Genomic DNA, 18,298 nt, shown 5'->3' with positions numbered 1-18,298 from the left:
ATAACTGTCCTGGTAAAACTGCCTCCAATCTCTCTGCACTGCTTTCTCTTAAGTAGCTTCCCTTTCTTTTCTTGTGGGAGTTGGGCAGATCCTATTCTGTCAAATCTTTCTCTGATTCATCACTTTGTCTGCCATTCAATTAGGCATTGATTTTAAACATGGGTGCTTCCTCCTACAAACTAACTTTATCTTCATTGTTTGGGATCAAAAGTGTGCATTAAGGGCTTGTCTGTTCTCCAGCCAGGGGGATTAAAGGTGTGTGCTAAGAGCTGAGCCTCACCACAACTAGAACAGTGGTTCCCCCTCCCCCCCAGTGAATCACACAATCTCAGGGGTCACAGTGTGATCAAATATCCTGAAACACAACTCACTCTCACAAGAACAAATTCATAAAAGAAAGGCATTGAATGCTCTTTGACAGATGGATAGCCCAGTGGTTAAAAGTGCCTGCTGCCAAGGCTGATGACCTGAGTTGGATCACTGGTTTAAGAATTTGAGTTGCAAACCCCAGAGCTCTCATCTTAAAGGGAATAAGAGATAGTTTATTCTAGAGCCATGTGCACCTGGGGAACACAGATTTGGTTTACTCCCCAAATTCCATGTTCCAACATGAAGGCCATGTCACAGAATTTTTATAGTTTTACAGAACAAAGGCTTTCATAAACCAAGGCTGAAAGGATTTTTTTTTGGTGAAAGATTACCTCAATAATTGGGGCCAAGGAATGTTGCAAAACCACACCATAAAACAAACCTCATGAAAGATGTTTATTGGACAGTGCAAAAGGCTGCCTCTAGGTGGGGATGGAGAGAGAGAGAGAGAGAGAGAGAGAGAGAGAGAGAGAGAGAGAGAGAGAGAGAGAGAGAGAGAGAAAGGATGGTGTGGGACTTTTAAGAGAGATGGAGTACTGGAATAGGGGAAATGTGTTCTATCAATGACAGGTTGCAGTTGGGTGAAGATGGGGGAGTACCTAGTTCCAAAAGTTGGTCAGGGTTTGTCAGAGACACAGATTGAAGATGAGGACAGCTTTCCTATAGGCTCAGATGCTATCTGGTATTGTTCTTAGATTTTGGATTGATAGAAGCTGGTTGCCTGCTACATGAATAGATTCCAATCTTCCCACAGTACTGAAATTTTAGCTAGTCAGTCTCTGCAGACTCAGATTCCTTTTAGTTTGTTTTTTTTTGTTGTTGTTTGTTTTTTGTTTTGTTTTGTTCTGTTTTTTCCAAGACTGGGTTTCTGAACTCTAGGTTGGCATTGAACCCAGAGAGCTGCCTGCCTCTGCCTCCTGAGTGCTAGGACTAAAGGCATATGCTACCACCACCCAGCTCTTCAGAAATTTTGAACACAGAGTTTAATAGCTGGGCATGGTATTTTATGCTTTTAATCCCAACAACCAGGAGGCAGAGTTCAAGGCCAGCCTGATCCAGAACAGCCAGAGCTACATGGAGAGACTTTGTCAGAAGAAGAGGAGGAGGAGGAAAAAGAGGAGAAGGGAGGAAGAAAGAAGAAAGAATTTGAGTAAATGGGACAAGATAAAGAACGAGAATTCAGGTCAATCTTAATGCTGAGACTAGATTTACTGGTCTAAGAGATAGTGTCCTGTCTGGACAGCCTACAGGGTTTGTAGTTGAGAATAGAGAGAAGGTGGTGCCTTTGCCAGACCCAGAAATTGCTTTTCTGGAAAAACTGCTTCCCTTGCTCCCTCTTGAGTGAGGATGGTTTTCCTCCTTCTCCCCTCCCTCCCCCACAAAACACCTACATAATGAGAGTCAGACTGCCTCTTTTTGCAACCTTTGGGTTCCAGGGTTGCTGGATACGTTCCAGAATTCCATGGATGCTATATTTTTTGGAACATCAGCCTGTTTTACAGCCCTGGTTTGGGGGACTTCTTTTACATGGTAGAAAGAAAGAGAACTGACTTCTGTAGCTTGTACGTATGTACACACGTGCACACACACACACACACATGCACGCACACACACATGCACACACACATGCTTACTCACACATGCACATGTACACACACACACAGTAATAATGTAATGAAAAAAGGAAAACTCGGGGTTGGGGATTTAGCTCAGTGGTAGAGCGCTTGCCTAGAGAGCGCTTGCCTAGAGAGCGCAAGGCCCTGGGTTCGGTCCCCAGCTCCAAAAAAAAAAAAAGAAAAAGAAAAAAAAAGAAAAAAGGAAAACTCACAGTGACCTAATCATCTCTTAAAGACCTCACCTCCCAGTCCAGTCAATGGCAATCAGATTTCAATGTGAGTTGTACGGGAGCACATTGGAACCATAGCAACTCCTCAGGTGTACCAACCTTGCTCTTGCTGAGGCCACTGCAGAACACTGAAAGGAGTGAGGCAGCCCTGATCACTGGGTCAAAGCCAGATGGGAGATTCAGAGCAGCGCAGGTCATTGTTTCTAGGCAGGCAACTTCTAAGACTCCCTGTAAAACAAACAAACCCAAACCAAACAAACGAGCTGCTTTTGGGTATTGGTCCATGTCTCGAGGGCTCCGCTCAGGCAGCATGAATTGGCTACTAATGCTTACCGGTGATAAACCACAGTTCTGGCTTAAAACCAGGACCTTTAATTACTGGCCCAGTTCTGCAGTCTCAGTTCCAGGAAGGCTCTTTCTTTAAAAGTTGGTATGAGGTGCTGACATCTTTCTGATTTCTTAGATGGCTAGATTTTGTGTGCAGTGGCTACTAACTTTGGTTTCTTGTGGCTCCTGACTCAGGCTGACTCAGGCAGCATATCCTCTGCTTCAAGGAGAGTAAATCGCCACTTATATCTGGATGGTTGTCTTAGTCATTGTTCTATAGCTGTGAAGAGACACCAAGGCCAAGGCAACTCTTACAAAAGAAAGTATTTAATTGGAGATTTGCTGTAACTTTTTTTTCAAATCCTATTTTCAATGATGGTTCTTAAATGCTTTCATCTCCCTTGTAGCCCACAACCCACCAGGGGTAGTGGAAAAGAAATATTATGGGGGGGTGGGGATGGGGGGGTGGAGTGGACAGTTTTAGAAAGGTTTTTTTGGGAGCAACTTCCATTTGTGTTGTCTGGAAATCAGAATTTCAGCTCCCAGGTTAGCAGGCAGCTTTAGCTCTTGATCCACTCACAAACACCTCACAGATACACCAGCAATCCAGTTCAGTAGAGTCGGGTTAGCAGCAACCATTATACAACCTGGCAGAGACAACCGGGCTCAGCCTTGGCTTGAGTCAGCAGGAGGGACCAGCAAAAACACCAGAAGTTCTCTGCTGTGCCTCTCTCTGAGAAGTGAAGGTCAGCGAAGACTGGAGACCCACGAGCATGGCACAGCTAGCTGTACCAGCAAGCCAAGCTCTGCCTCCATCACTCTGTGGAGTCCTATGTATACCCTCCAAACACCACGTGTCCTCCACGTGCTGTACCTCAGCACAGGCATCCAATCAGCCAGAGTCCGAGTCCCAACACATGGAGCTCAACTATTCAATGCAAGATGGATCAATACATGCGTGTTCTTAGAAAAGAATTCTTCATCACATGTTCTTTCACGTGTTTGCTTTAGCAGAACATCCTCTCCCTTGTGTTTGCTTCAGTGAAACGTTCCATCATAAGTCTTTCACCTGTGTCCACTTCAGGAAAACACTTCTTCACGTGTTTGCCCCAGCAAAACAGCATCCAACTGACTCTCCAAAGAGCCTTTAAGTTTCCACTTCAGTTTTTTTTTTTTTTTTTATAGTTTTAGACGTTTAGTTCACTTAGTGGCATGAATAGTGCTGGAGCAGTAGCTGAGAGCTACATCCTGATCCACTGGCCAAGAGGGAGAACTGGGCCTAACCAATCCCAGAGACACATTCACTCTAACAAGGCCAGGCCTACTCCAACAGGGCCACACCTCCCAATCCTTCTCAAATAGTGCCACACCCTAATGACTAAGCATTCAAATATATGAGTCTACGGGGGCCCATTCTTACTCAAACCACCACAGTGGTCTTCTTCTCAGTAGCTGCATTCCAGATGAATACTACCTGAAGGAATAGGTTTGCAAATGAGGAGGCAGCATCTCCTTCATTTCACCTAGATAGAGGGCTGCCAAATCAGCCCCTGGAGGCCTCCACTGATCAAAGTGTGACACTAATGAAGAGTCCTAACCCTGCTGATCTCTGTCCCTTTTGGAACTCCTGCATACTAGCTAGCCTTGCCAGGTCAGGCCTGGCTGTGAAGCTGTGCCCGAGAGGCTCCCAACTCTATAGATTTCCACAGTATGGCAAAGTGCCAGCTGCAACCCACCTATTTAATATGGAACTCAAACACAATGGTCTCTCTCCACCCCTTATTTATTTTTTAACTGCTTAAGAGGGGTGACATATATTCCCATTCTTCTGGGAGTGTTTGGATGAATAATGGACTCACCTTGACCATGAGTAGAGGAAAACCTGTTTTTCAATACACAATGGTTTAAACTCTGAGTTTAGCAGAACATTAAGGGTAACTGAAAGCTGGAAGAAGAAAGGAGAAAGAGTTTTAATAGAAGTGTGTGTGTGTGTGTGTGTGTGTGTGTGTGCGCGCGCGCGCGCGTGCGTGTACTGTTTCAGCTTTAGGGAGGCACTAGGCCAAAGCCCTTCAAACCCTGTCTAGCTATCCTTTGACCATCCCTTGAGATTGACTGCTTAGAAGCAGGTTCTTTGCTCAGATTGTACACGACTCCTCGTTACAGCTACAAAGGGTTTCATTCTCTCTAACCTCCCGGTCTAAGCCCCAGCTCCTGGAACCCCAGTTTAAGTTTGAAACCAAATCCTTCACTTGTAAGTGTACGATTTCAGCACAGATCCTCCTACTCCTTTCAAACAGAGGCAGAGGCCACTACTATCTGCTTACTCATGAAAGCCATCGCTTTTTCTCTTTAAAGTTAAAATACAATTTCATCATCCCCTCTTCTCTCGTTCTCTATCCTCCCTCCATTTTTTATCTTTTAAACTTTTTCATTACTGTTTTTTTTGTTTGTTTAATTTTATGCGTATGGGTGTTTTGCCTGAGTGTATGTCTGTGCACCACTTTCATGCCTGGTGCCCATGAAGGCCAGAAGAGGACGTCAGATCTCTGGACCTGGAGATAAATGTACTTGTGAGCTGCTCATCTGGGCTCTCTGGAAAAGCAGTCAGTGCTTTTACCATCGAGATATCTCTCCAGTTCCCTTTATCTTTTTAAGCAAAACAAAGCTGGAATTTTTTTTACAAACTTTTAAACACAGATTTAAGTATAAATATCAAGGGAGTGAGAGAGTTAGAAGGGCAGTACGCAACTAAAATGCAGATGCAGGCTGCTGAAGAGAGAGAGCTGTCCAGCTTCCCCTCCTCCTCGCCCCCACCCCCCCTTCTCTGGGTGCTTTGATACTGTGTAGTTCTTGGTTTCTTGGAACTCATTCTGTAGACCAGGCTACCTTGAACTCAGAGATCTGCTTGCCTCTGCCTCTCAAATACTAGATTTCAAGTCCTGTGTTATCATGCTGACTTCTCCTTCTTCTTTAATGTAAGTTAGACCATGCTTTCAAAACAAAACAAAACAAACAAAAAACAACTCTTAGGTTTGGGAGTATTTGAATAACTTCAAGGAGGATTCTCTCTGCTTTTACCTAGCCACTGGAAGCCAGCACACAGTATGACTGCTTTTACCTAGCCACTGGAAGCCAGCACACAGTATGAGTTTGGCAGTCATGCACTGAATATGGCAGAACCTTTTTTGTCAGCCAAGAATGACTGACTCCTGGACCCCACTGTCTGGAATGAGAAACACCGTCTGTAGAAGACATGGGTGAGACTCCAGAGATTAAGCTCGTTTGACCTTACCATATCTCCTAAGAAAAGTCTTTGTGATATGGTCATTTGAGACTTTCTTAATTTTAACCTTTTTCCTCTCCTCTTGCAGCCTGCCCTGTGGAGACCCCTTTCTTCCCCAGGCTCTAAGGAGATTCAGACTTCTTCCAATGCCCATTACCCCCTCTATGCTGTTCTCTTGCAGAGCAAGCATTTTCTCTCTAGACACATGCACCAGCCACATAACCTCCCTTCTTCCTTTATCACTGCCTTTGCATAGCTTTTCTGCCACCACCCCCCCGGGCGGTGCTGGCTGGCTCTCCCATTTGCTCTCACACGGACGGGTTCATGCTACTCTAGGTACTGTTTTTCACTAGAGTGGGGTACTCAGCATGGCCATATCATGCACTTGGTGAGCTGGGTTTCCTGAGGCCACAGAGGCTTTCCCAATCCTCCTTCCCAGCCTTTTTTCCCATCTGAGGCCACGCCTCTCACATCACAGAGGAAGCTGATGTGCTCTGATGTGTGTTCCCTCAATCCTTTGACACTCTTTGTCCCCATTTCCTGACTTTGTTCTCAGTCACTCTGATGCTGTCCGATGACTCCTGTCTCCATCTGTGTTCTTCATCTGACTCAAAGATCAATTTTGAACCAATTTATAAGTACTGTCAAAATTCTTTCCTTAAGGAACAGTAACAACAAAATTCCCAGAAAGAAAAATATATATATTCATCTCCTCGTTCTCTTTTCATTTCCTATTATCTAGATTTTGTCTCCTTCCTTAGTGACATGCTCTGAAGCCTCCCATTATTCCTAGTATCCGTCTTCCTCACCTTCACTTCTCTGCCTCTTTAGGAGGTCCTTGGTCTTCCACCCACTTTCATGTGGGCCCAGGGCCTCCTTTCTCCCATCTGCTCCCTTCGACATCACTCCTTCCTCCTGCTTCCCCTGAACTTTCACTGACATCACTTCCAGGGACCCTCCCCCACTCCATATTCCAGCACCCAGGCTCTTGATGGTACTTCCTACAGGGTGGGAGTTCCCTGAGCACTTCACACCCAGTGTGGAGGCCCTTAAGTGCACCCTTGACCTTTGCTTCATGCCTCTCTTCTCCATCCCAGGAATGCCACTTGGGACCCGCAAGCCAGACAGCACCCTTCACAGATGCACTCTGTGAACTGGTCTAAGTCGGAATTTACTGTATTCCCCAAAGCTCTCATACCAGTGAGTGTGACCCATGCAGCCCCTAGTTTCCAGTTCAGAGACCTGAAGGGGCCTTCCAGCTAATGCTCTGTCCTTAGCCTTCTTGACTTTTTCCTGCCCCCAGTGCCGTCTTCACACAAGTGCTTTACTACTGAGCTTCCCCCTCCCTGTTGTTCTGGGACAAAGCTTCACTATACAGCATAAGAAGGCTGGGAACTCAGGATCCTCCTGTTTCACCCTCCCTAATGCTGGGATTTCAGCCGTGTGTCACCACACTACTTAACTCTTGAGTTTAACTCCGTTTCGGCAAAGCTTCCTTCTGACTGTCACTGGTTCAGGGAGTTAAACAGACCTGGCCCCCTTTCTCCAGCACACACTGTTCTGCTGACAGGAACCAAGGATGGACGGGAAGATCTTGATTTGGTGCTCTGTGTGCCTTCAGTGTGTCTCCAGGCCAGTAACTCTGATTTGCATCGCCTGGTTCAGTGTCTGGCACTTGGCAGGAGCTCTGTAAGTCTCCTCTGTTGGTGCTGATGGGAGGACATTGGAAGATTAAAAATGTCAACTAAAAAAGTTTAAAACATGAATTTATTTTATGTATATGGGTGTTTGGTTTGCATGTAAGGCACCACCGTATGCATGCCTGGTAGTCCATGGAGCCCAAGAGAGGGTTTTGGATTCCTTTGGACAGGAGTTACAAGATGGCTGTGAACCACCATGTTGGTACTGGGAATCAAATGGCAGCCAGTGTTCTTAACTGCTGAGCTATCTCTGGCCTGTGGACGATTTTGATTCCAACTATAAAAGGCTCTTGTCTGCCCCCTGATTCCTGGGGACCCTTTGTTATGTGGCTGTTGAGTCATCAAGGTCAAGGCAGAGTCACTGCTCCCCGGACTGTTCTTCTTCCAGTTGTAGCTGAAGGAAAACACCTGTAAGGAAGGAGTGAGCTGAGTGCCAGGACGGGAAGGCGGAGTTTGCCCAGGACGGGGAGCTGGAGTTGCCCGGAGTGGAGTGCAACACTGTTGCAGATCAGTCATCACCCGAGACTGTCCTGCAGCGGTGCAGGTTGGGTAATCCTCACTAGGAAAATTCTAGTTTTCTTCTCTTTCTCTTCATCCATGTCTCTAGCAAGTACACATTCCCACTCCTAAAAGTACTAGACTCCAGCTTAGGACTTGATCTTTAACCCTCTGCTTCCCTCCCTGTTGTGGGTTGGGTAGTGGCAGGCAGGCCCAGACTGAGGCTGCAGATTTCTTTACCAGAGGACTTGGCATACACTGTCTGCTTGTCTCTGCTCTGGGCGATACAGGACATGTAGAGCTTCTGATCTTCAATCTTTTCTACCTGAAGGTCCAGGACAGCCAGAGAGCCCACGGGGATCAAGCTGGAAGAGGTGGCGGTTGAGTTCATTTCCCCACCTGCTCCCACACAGGTCTCTATCCTTGACTCACCTCACCCTGCCTCCAGGACTCAGAAGCAGCCCCAGGTTCAGGGCTATGTGTTGGCTTCTGGTACGGCAGAGGTTGTATTCTGGGCTGGGTCTAGGGATATGCTTGGCTGGGAAAGAAGGGAGACAGGCGGGATCTTCACACTCAACTTGCAAAGCTGACTTAATCTCATGATAAAAACAGAACCCAGACATCGGCCCTGGTGTGAGGGCCTGCACTTACTTTTTGAACTTGATGTTGAAACTTAGTGTGAACAGTCCTTCTCCAGCCAGATAGGCAGTCTTAGAGTATGTCTCATCCATCAAGGCTGCCAGTGACCCTCCATGGGCAAACCTGGGGATCAGGATGGGGAGTAAGACTAGGGTTAGGGCTGCTGGGCGTCCTCTCCATACTGTTCCAAACCCCTCAAGCATTTTTCTTCCCGAGTTCCCCAAAGGCGGCTCTTCCATCCCAGGCAGCCAAACAGGAACGGACACGGAGATATGTCCTGTGGGCCTCAGAAGGTCAAACATAACTAACTTCCCTCCTTTTTGCTTCAGCATGTGTTAACAGCTGACACAATTATTTTATCAATAGGATTTTTTCCCTTACAAAATTAATGGAGGATATCTTCCTGACTTGTCACCTAGTTGCTGGCTGCAGCTGTCACATTTTAGAAGGTTGCAAGGAGTGGGAAACACCTGGACTTTTCGACTTAGTCCTTCATTGTTTGTAGGGACAGGATCTGTATCTGAAGTCTAGGCTAGCCTTGAACTCACAACAATCCTTTCTCAGCCTCCTGAGTTCTGAGACTGTAGTTGTAAGCCACCAAGGACTTGATTAAGTCTTTGAAACAAGAGCTTGGGCCATCTCACCCTACCAGTCACTCAGTCAATGTTGGACTCACAGCTTCAAGGTCCAGCAAGGAAGGCTCCTGAAAACCACTGCTTGGAAAAACCTAAGAGATCACTTCAGTGTGATGCCACAGATGTTTGCTTTACTACAAGTATATAAAACCTTCATTATCATTTATGCAAACTGTCCTTTATGACACACCTTTGTCACTAGTGATTAGGCTAGGAGAAAGTATTGGGGCACCACCCTAAGTTAATATTCAAATGACATAAAACAGCCCTGGGGTTGGAAAGTAAATACAATTTGTCATAGACCCAGGCCAGCCACTCTTGCTGATCTGCCAAGGCTGCAGTGGGCCCTGGCACTCCCAGGCACCTCCCCACTGCTCAGGTGACATTACACCACCTGGCTGGATTCCTAGTTCCTGAACAACTTACTGAGCTGTTCTGAGCCTTTGTTTTCTTGCCAGGTATTGTGAATAAAAAGAATCACTACCACACTGATTAAGTTCCCCAAATCTCACTGACACCTCTGGGCACTTGCCTCTATTACTGTGAAGAGAAAATGAGTTGATGCCCAAGAACCCAGACCTTCCCTTGTTTCTTATGTGTTCCCTGGCCAAACAAAGGATCTATAGGCAAAATGCTGATTCTGCAGAGCAGTTCTTAGCCAATGGGCAAATCCTTCTCATACTGGCCTGGGACCCAGTGGAGGTTGATCTCTTCTCTGTATTCTTAGTCCACTGAGTGCCTCATCTGCTCTGCCTTTTTTCTTTCTTTCTTTTTTCCCCCCAGTAGTGCCATATATCTTTGAATGAAACTCATCAACTCATCTAACTTTTGCTCTGTCTTCTTGGGTATTTCTTTTTTTAGAAAGAAAATATCCTTGACCTCCAACGACTTTTCGTTTTGGAACATTCTAAGGCTTCGATAAGGGAGTTCTCCATACATGCACAGTGGAGCCTGGACAAGCTAACTCAGGTTTTCCTCTCAGACCTGGCATTGAAAAGTTGAAACCTAATTCCTTGTACCCCATTTTAGGTCTCTTAGAGACTCCAGAACCAGGTAGGTGCTGGACCCGCCCTGTTGAGCCGAGCCTGGGAGGCATCCACCCCAGCCTGTGTGAAGCCTTACCCTGGTGCCCCCTCTAGGTAGGGGCCTGGCTGGAAAAGGCAGACTGACTTCTTCTCAGATGGGTGGAAAAAGATGACATACTCATAACCTTGCCCTTCCAGTTGGATGGATCTTGTAAAGAGGCGCCAGTCCTGTTTGTCTGGGGAGAGATCACAATTTGAAGCAGAGATACTTCAGGGCATGAGGACCTGTCAGGACATGTGAGTTTGAGTTTAGCAAGAGCGAGGAGAGAGAACCAGAAGACATCTAGGATTTGTTGTTAGGGAGCCCTTGAAGGGGGGCAAAGCATGGTCCTTGTCTTTAGAGGGGCTGTGTCTTGGGAACAAACTCTAATAAAGTCCCCAGCTAGGGGTGAAGGCAAGATCAGGACTAGAGAAACATCCCACCAACTGAGCCATATCCTCATTCTGGAAATAACAATTTTTGTTTTTCAGGCTCTCATTCTAGTCAGATTTCAGCTGGATGTGCTCCCCTTCAGAGGGAAATAATGGGCTCAGACAGAAAGATCAGTGCAGACATGCTTCCCATACAAGGCTGGTTTGCAGGAGAGAGAGGTGTAGGTAGTGTAGAAGAACCTCCCGTCTGAGAACTGGACGGGAAGCACCTGAGTTTCCTTCTTGAATGTCTTAAATTTTTTTTGTAATAATTCTTGGAGAATCTCATACATGTGTTTTAATCATATTCACCCTCTCCCCTTTGGAGAAAATTCACTCTGTAGTCCTGGGTGGCTTTGCAGACTGTATTCATCTGCCTCTGCATTCTAAGTGCTGGAATTTGTGTGCTACCATGGCTAGCCTTCCTGAATGTCTTTGAACCAGAGGAAGGCAGCAGGCTGAACTGACTGAGGGTTTCAGGCACCCCAACCCCTGTGTGTAGGCATGAGTGTGGGGTCGGTGTGTGTATGTGGTCGGGGGAGGGTATGTGTATGTGGTGTGTGTGTGTGTGTGTGTGTGTGTGTGTGTGTGTGTGTGTGTGTAGAGGTGTGTGTTTTGGAGGGTGGATGTGTCTGTGTGTGCTCCTGGATCCTTTCAGACCTGGTCTTACCTGAGGCAGCTACCAGTCCAAATGGGAGCTTAAGGCCCCGGATATGATCTCTGTTGGACTTGAAGGAGGGTAGTTTAACCCAGCTGCCTGATTTAGTTTTCTCCAGAAATTCTTGGTACAGGCTCAGCATATCTGGACACCAGCTGGCATTCGGAAGGGCATAATCCTTCAAATCTGTCTTCTCTCCACAGAATCTTGCAACCTAGGCAAGAAAATTCAGGGTGAAATGATGACATCTTGGAAGGTTGGGTTGTTCTTGGGTAGGCAATGTCTGTTTCTGGGTTTGGGGCTTTCAGTCCTGTCTGCAGGGGTGTTAAGCTGAGGGAAAGACTCCATCTTCCTTGTAGGGGTTTGGGAACCTCTGTGGATGAGTGGGGTGTGAAAGACAAAGAAGTAGGGATATCCGGACGTAGATGGGACTAGCCATTCCAACAAGTGCAACATTGTTACTGTGGCTAGTTCCTTGAAATGAGAACTGCTACTATTAGACCCATTGTATAGGTGGGGAAATGGGAACTTGATTTAAAGTTGTTACACTTGGGAGAGAGATGGTTGAGTTAGTCACTGTTTTCCTAAGTGATAAGCCCACAGTTAGTGAGAGATATTTATTAGCCCCTCACTACAGTGGCTAGTTAGCTTATGGGCTTGTTTGGCAGCTCCTTTGAAATGCTTTCAGGCCCCAAGGAAGTGTAATATCATAGCCAGGGTCAGGGATAATGTTTATCTGACAGATGTCATGTACTAGTCACTTCTGTGGATAATAAGCAAGCTGACTGCCAAACCCACAGACAGGAGCTTCTGTCAGGGGATACTCTACTTATCGGTTGCAATGTGGACTCTACGAAATATTTACCAATGGCCACACAGGATCTGGACCAGCATTTGCTCTAGTACTTTTAATTCAGGATATGGCTTATGTAGTAACTACCCCAAAGCATTTTTCCTTTGCCAAACCAAACTGGTCCTTATCACCCCAGATATAAGGCAGGAAAAGAGGATTTAGGGTGCTCAAGCCCTAGGCCCTTAGAGAGGAAGGGAGCTCATCTGACTGCCTGGGAACTTACCAGGGAATCTGTGGAAGATCCAAACGCTGAGGCCAGGTGGAGTCTGGGCAGGGTCTGGGGGCTTCTGTAAAGAGCTTTGTGGTGGACAAGTCTTGCTACCCCCTGGAAACCTGTTCTCATCATGGCTGAGTGCCAGGATCCAGGCTTTGCTTGGATAAATAGTGGCTGACTCCAGAGGACAAGTGAGTGCCAGGCGCTCCTACACAGGCTTGCTTCTAGCAGAGAGCTCCGGCTGAAGAAGGGAAGACTGCAAGACTGGGCTGGGCTGCTCTAACACAAGTGCTTTTAGCTGGCTCCAGAGCCCTGCCCAGTGCTGGGGAGGGGTAGATGCTGCTTGAACATGAATGGGCAGGAGGATTGGCCTGTGCACAAAAAGCACTGCAGGGAGACCCAGAGATCAGCCCTGGGTTTCTGAGTACAGAAGTCAAGAACATTTCCAGAATGATCCGAGTGGTCTTGTGAGGACCTAGATCAGACTGCACAAGCCACAATCCCTTAGGCAGCCCCTGCCCACCTATAGATCCTGACAGGTCTGTGACTGTGACTCTAGCTCATAGACTCCTAGAAGCTCAGATTTCTCACCTGTGGGAATGAATGGGTTCCTGCACATTGAAAGGCTATGAATGACCACAAATCCTGTTTCCCCTCTCCCTTCCTTACAGGAAACCCACCAGAGATGACCATTCAGATACAGTTGATAGTTAATTGAACATGTTTATTCCAGCTGGCTGGGATGGCAGGCACTCAGGTATTTGGGGACTCAAGTGTAGCCCTGAGAATTTAGACCAAGGGGCTTTAAAGGCAAAACCCACATTCTGGTGTCTCTCTCAACATCTGCAGGGGAAGGTTTGCATAAGCGAGCAGTTTAACAGATGCTAAGAAAAGTTAGCAGGGGTGGAGGTTGGGGAGGTGAGAGGGGGTGGGCATCTTGATCTTGGGTTCCTAGACCAAAAAAAAAAAAAAAAAACCAACCAAACAACAACAACAACAAAAAAAAAAAACACCACACACCTAGAGTTGTGTGTTTTTTTGTGGAATTCTCAATCAAGGAGATAATAATCTTCTTAAACCTGAAGTGGCCTCAGCAAAGATACGAGCTGTAAGAATCTCTGCGGTCTTTCCCTGCACACAAGCCTAGACGCATGTGAAGCTCGTGTGATGTAAGAGACTAGGAGTTGGACAGACTCCCTGGTAGGCAGAGAGATGGGAAAGGACCCATGACTAAGTTCTTTTTTTTTTTTTTGATTTTTTTTTTTTTTTTTTATTAACTTGAGTATTTCTTATATACATTTCGAGTGTTATTCCCTTTCCCGGTTTCCGGGCAAACATCCCCCTCCCCCTCCCCTTCCTTATGGGTGTTCCCCTCCCAACCCTCCCCCCATTGCCGCCCTCCCCCCATAGACTAGTTCACTGGGGGTTCAGTCTTAGCAGGACCCAGGGCTTCCCCTTCCACTGGTGCTCTTACTAGGATATTCATTGCTACCTATGGGGTCAGAGTCCAGGGCATGACTAAGTTCTAAAGGCAAGAATTTCCAGGATGGCTGGCTTCTTCCTCACCTTCCTGACCTGGGACAAAAAAAAAAAAAAAAAAAAAAAAAAAAAAAAAAAAAAGCCTGGCAGCTTAAAAGAAAGGCCTTGTAGGTCTCTGTTTTCTACTAGCAAGGCTCCTGGTAATGGATCTTCTCAACAAGTTCAAGGCTGGTCAAGACAGTTACACAACAGCTGCGACTAATCAGCCATCTTATCTTTCTTCAAAGTAGCCACCCTAAGAGGAGGGAAACTCCTTAAGAGAGAAAGGAAGAAAACAGAGGCCCTCAAAGTATTTATTGTCTGCCTCAAGAAGCAACATGTGGCCCTGTGAACTACGGTAATAACTGATGTGGAAAGCCATGTTTGTGGATGCAGTCGTGGTGTGAATGTTATCGGGGCAACCAACTGCTTTCTGATCGGACCGAAGACCTGCTCCACTGGAGAAAACATAGGTCTGGCCAAGAACCCACTGTTGGGGAGCGTGTAGGACCCAGCGGTCTATTATTATTTTCTGAAAGTATGTCTGTACCCATAGATCAGTTCAGTCTCAGTCTTCACCAAGGTTCTTTGTGCAGTAGACGGTGGTTGACAAAGAGATCCTCAAATGTTTATAAAGTACGGCCCATGAATGTCTGTGGAGTGCTCAGCCACGAGTGGGTCTTCTATACCATGTCCACTTCCCACAAGGCCCAGGGACCATTGTGGAAGAGGGGGAGGGAAAGACTGGTAAAGCCAGAGGTCAGGGAGGACTGGAGAAAAACATAGCCTTCTGTACATTACAGCACCATGAACTCACAGTGGTTCCCCTTCTAAGCCCCACACAAGATTAAACCATCAACATTCCAGAATGGCTCATAAGTCCCCAGTCCTACTAAGGAACCACTGACAAGTGTGTATCCTCTCAGGGAGGGAGAGTCATTTTTCTTTAAAAGGGTGTGGCTTCTAGTAGGTTGACCATGCTCCAGTGTGTGACCTCTCACCCACATGTATATGGGTAACCAAAATTGGACTTGGTGGATTAGTATTTGTAAAAAGGAGAGAGTAGACAAAGTAGAGTAAGGGTGGATCTGAGAGGAGTTACAGGGAGGAATGGGGGAGAAAATGAGCAAAATATATTACATAGACCTACAAAATTATCAAAGAATTAATAAAATATTATATTAAAAAAAGGCAAAATATAGGAGGTTGGAGAGATGGTGTGGCAATTAAAGACCAAGTATGAGTCTTACAGAGGACTTGAGCTTGAGTCCCAGTTTCAGAGGATCTGACACCCCACACAGTATACACTCACACATCCAGATACACATCGCATAACTAAAGGAAAAAAAAAAACCTTTTAAAGACAGTGTCTCACTCTGAAGACCATGCTGATGGCAATTTAGAGATCCACCTGTCTCTAACTCCCAACTCACAGGATTAAAGATGTACATCACCAACCAGGGCCAAAAATAAATCTTTAAAGCAGGCAAGCAAGCAAGCAAGCAGGCAGGCAGGCAGGCAGGCAGGCAGGCAGGCAGGCAGGCAGGCAGGCAGGCAGGCAGGCAGGCAGGCAAGCAAGCAAAGCAATAGTAAAATATGGTGACAAGACCATAGTGTTGACAAATACCCTTAGCCCCAGTATTCAGAGGCAGAGGCAAGTGGATCTCTATTGAATTCTAGGCTAGACAGCCTGGTCTAATGCTCTAATTTGAAAGCTCTAGGAACTGTTTCAGAAACCAAAACAAAATCCAAAATAAAAACAAACATACAAAAATGACCCAAAGGAAAACAAACAAACAAGCCAACCAACCAACCAGCTTCCTTCCAGTCTATACCTTTACCTGCAATCACAGTTCTGTACCCGCCACTGCAGTTCCTCCTGGCTCCCACCCAGGACACCCAGGTAAGACACACATGCCCCGATCCTTGAGACTGCTGGGACCCCAGCAAGCTTAATAGATGTGGGCTCTGCCCCATCTTACTGGAGCTCCATCTTCCTTCCAGTCCTCACCTGTCTTAGTTAGGGTTTCCACTGCTGTGAAGAGACACCATGACCAAAGCAACTCTTATAAAGGAGAACATTTAATTGGGGCTGGCTTACAGGTTCAGAAATTCAGTCCATTATCACCAAGGTGGGAGCATGGCAGCGTCCAGGCAGGCATGACACTGAAGATGGAGTTGAGGGTTCTACAACTTGTTTTGAAGGGAACCAGGAGAAGACTGACTTCTAAAGCAGCTAGGAGGGTCTTAAAGTTCAGTCCTACAGTTACCCACTTCCTCCAGCAAGGCCATTCCTACTCCAGCAAGGCCACACCTCCTAATAGTGCCACTCCCTGGGTCAAACATATTTAAGCCACCACAGCACCTGTACCTACAATTGCAGGTCTGCACCCCACTGTACACCCACTGCTTTACATGCCTCCATTTTTCTTTCGCAGTCCCATCTCCTTTCCAGTCCAACCTTCTATTTGAAATCTTGGATGGGAATTCCATTCTCCAGCCCACAGCCCTGCCTGCCTTTTGGGAGGCCTGCTGCTGTCTGAGACAACTAGTTCCAGAGGCTTGCTACTCCCAGGGACTACCAGGCCAGCCCAAACCAGAGACTACTAGATGGTTAAGGACAAGCTCAAGAAGATAATCAACAGAAGCCAGTGCACCAGAGCACCATCAGAACCCGGCTTTCCTACTACAGCAAGCCCTGGATATCCTAACACACCTGACCATGTGTTACAACTATGACCTTAAATCTCATCTAACAAAGATGATAGAGACCTTTAAAGAGGATATAAACACACCCCTTAAAGAAATACAGGGAGATACAACCAAAAGTGAAGAAAAGGAATAAAATGGTCCAAGATCTAAAAAAATGGAAACAGAAGCAACAAAGGAAACACAACTGGAGGCCACCCATTTCCTGCAAAGCTCTTAAAGAAATGTTTGACATCCTTAGTCATCAAGGTAATGAAATCAAAATAACCTTGAGATGCCATCTTACATTTCACCAATCAGAATGGCTAAGATAAAAAAAAATCCAAGTGATAGCACATGCTGGCAAGGATGTGGAGAAAGGGAAACACTCCTCCATTGATGGTGGGATTGCAAATTTGTAAATATACTCTGAAAATAATCTGGCATTTTCTCAGAAAATTGGAAACAGTTCTACCTGAAGACCCAGCTGTACTGCTCCTGCACATATACCCAAAAGACGCTCCATCAGATCACAAGGACACATGTTCCACTATGTTCATAGCAGCTTTATTTATAATAGAAACTAGAAACAATCCAGATGTCCCTCAACTGAAGAATGGATACAGAAAATGTGGTTCATTTACACAATAGAATACTATTCAGCTATTAAAAACAATGACATCATGGATTTTGCAGGCAAATGGATGGAACTAGAAAATATCATCCTGAGTGAGGTAGCCCAGACCCAAAAGGACATGTGTGGTCTGTACTCAGTTATAAGTGGATATTAGCCACAAAGTACAGGATGCTCATGATATACTCCACAGACCCAAAAAACGATAAACAAAAAGGAAGGCCCAAGCAAAGATGTTTGAATCTTACTTAGAAGGTATACTAAGATAGTCATAGGAGGCAGAGGGAGGGAGGGAGGTGGATGGGAGAGGGAGGGAGTGGAGTGTGTGTGGGGTTAGGATCAGGTGTAGGGAGAGACAGGAGAGAGGCCTAGAGGGTAGGAGAATGAATGGAGATCTGTAGTTCCCGGAGGTGAGGGATGTGGGGGAATCTGTAGGAAGTCCCAGAGACCAGGGATGGGGAGTCTTCTAGGAGTCAATGTAGACGGTCTTAGCTGAGATGCCTAACAGTGGGGATATGGAACCTGAAGAGGCCACCTCCTGTAGCCAGGCAGGACCTCTGGTGGAGGAATAAGGACACCAAGCCACTCACAAAACTTTTGACCTAAAATTTGTCCTGTCTAAAAGAAATACAAGGACAAAGATAAAGCAGAGCTTGAAGGAATGGCCAACCAATATCCGGCCCAACTTGAGACACATCCCATGGGTAAGCACCAATCCTTGACACTAATGATGATACTCTGTTATGTTTGCTGACAGGCGCCCAGCATAACTGTCCTCTGAGAGGCTCTACCCAGCAGCTGACAGATACCCACAGACAAACACTGGATGGAGGTTGGGGACTCTTATGGAAGAGTTGGGGGAGGGATTGAAGGCCCTGAAGGGGATAGGAACTCCACAAGAAGACCAACAGAGCCAACTAATCTGGACCCCTTGGTGCTC

At 46.3% G+C, this 18,298-nt stretch overlaps 1 protein-coding gene across 2 annotated transcripts; it reads right to left on the bottom strand.

Annotated features, from left to right (window-relative positions):
- Window positions 1-7,574: 7,574 nt before the first annotated feature.
- Window positions 7,575-17,281, bottom strand: Them5 (thioesterase superfamily member 5). 2 transcript variants are annotated; one of them, XM_063282170.1, is made up of 7 exons: window positions 14,038-17,281; window positions 12,528-13,748; window positions 11,464-11,665; window positions 10,420-10,558; window positions 8,675-8,785; window positions 8,264-8,388; window positions 7,575-7,933 (listed from the first exon to the last, which is right to left on the bottom strand). In XM_063282170.1, the coding sequence occupies exons 2-7, from the start codon at window positions 12,648-12,650 to the stop codon at window positions 7,884-7,886; spliced, it is 750 nt and encodes a 249-aa protein (XP_063138240.1). In that variant the 5' UTR covers window positions 12,651-13,748; window positions 14,038-17,281; the 3' UTR covers window positions 7,575-7,883. The 2 variants fall into 2 exon arrangements, with proteins under 2 accessions (XP_063138240.1, NP_001102028.1); NM_001108558.1 differs by lacking the exon at window positions 14,038-17,281 and having other exon boundaries at window positions 12,528-12,794.
- Between the last annotated feature and the right edge of the window lie 1,017 nt (window positions 17,282-18,298).

The sequence above is a fragment of the Rattus norvegicus genome, chromosome 2 (genome assembly GCF_036323735.1).
Source record: "Rattus norvegicus strain BN/NHsdMcwi chromosome 2, GRCr8, whole genome shotgun sequence".
Lineage (NCBI taxonomy): Eukaryota > Metazoa > Chordata > Mammalia > Rodentia > Muridae > Rattus > Rattus norvegicus.
The sequence above is the reverse complement of the archived record's forward strand: the minus strand, read 5'-3'. Positions and strand labels throughout refer to the sequence as shown.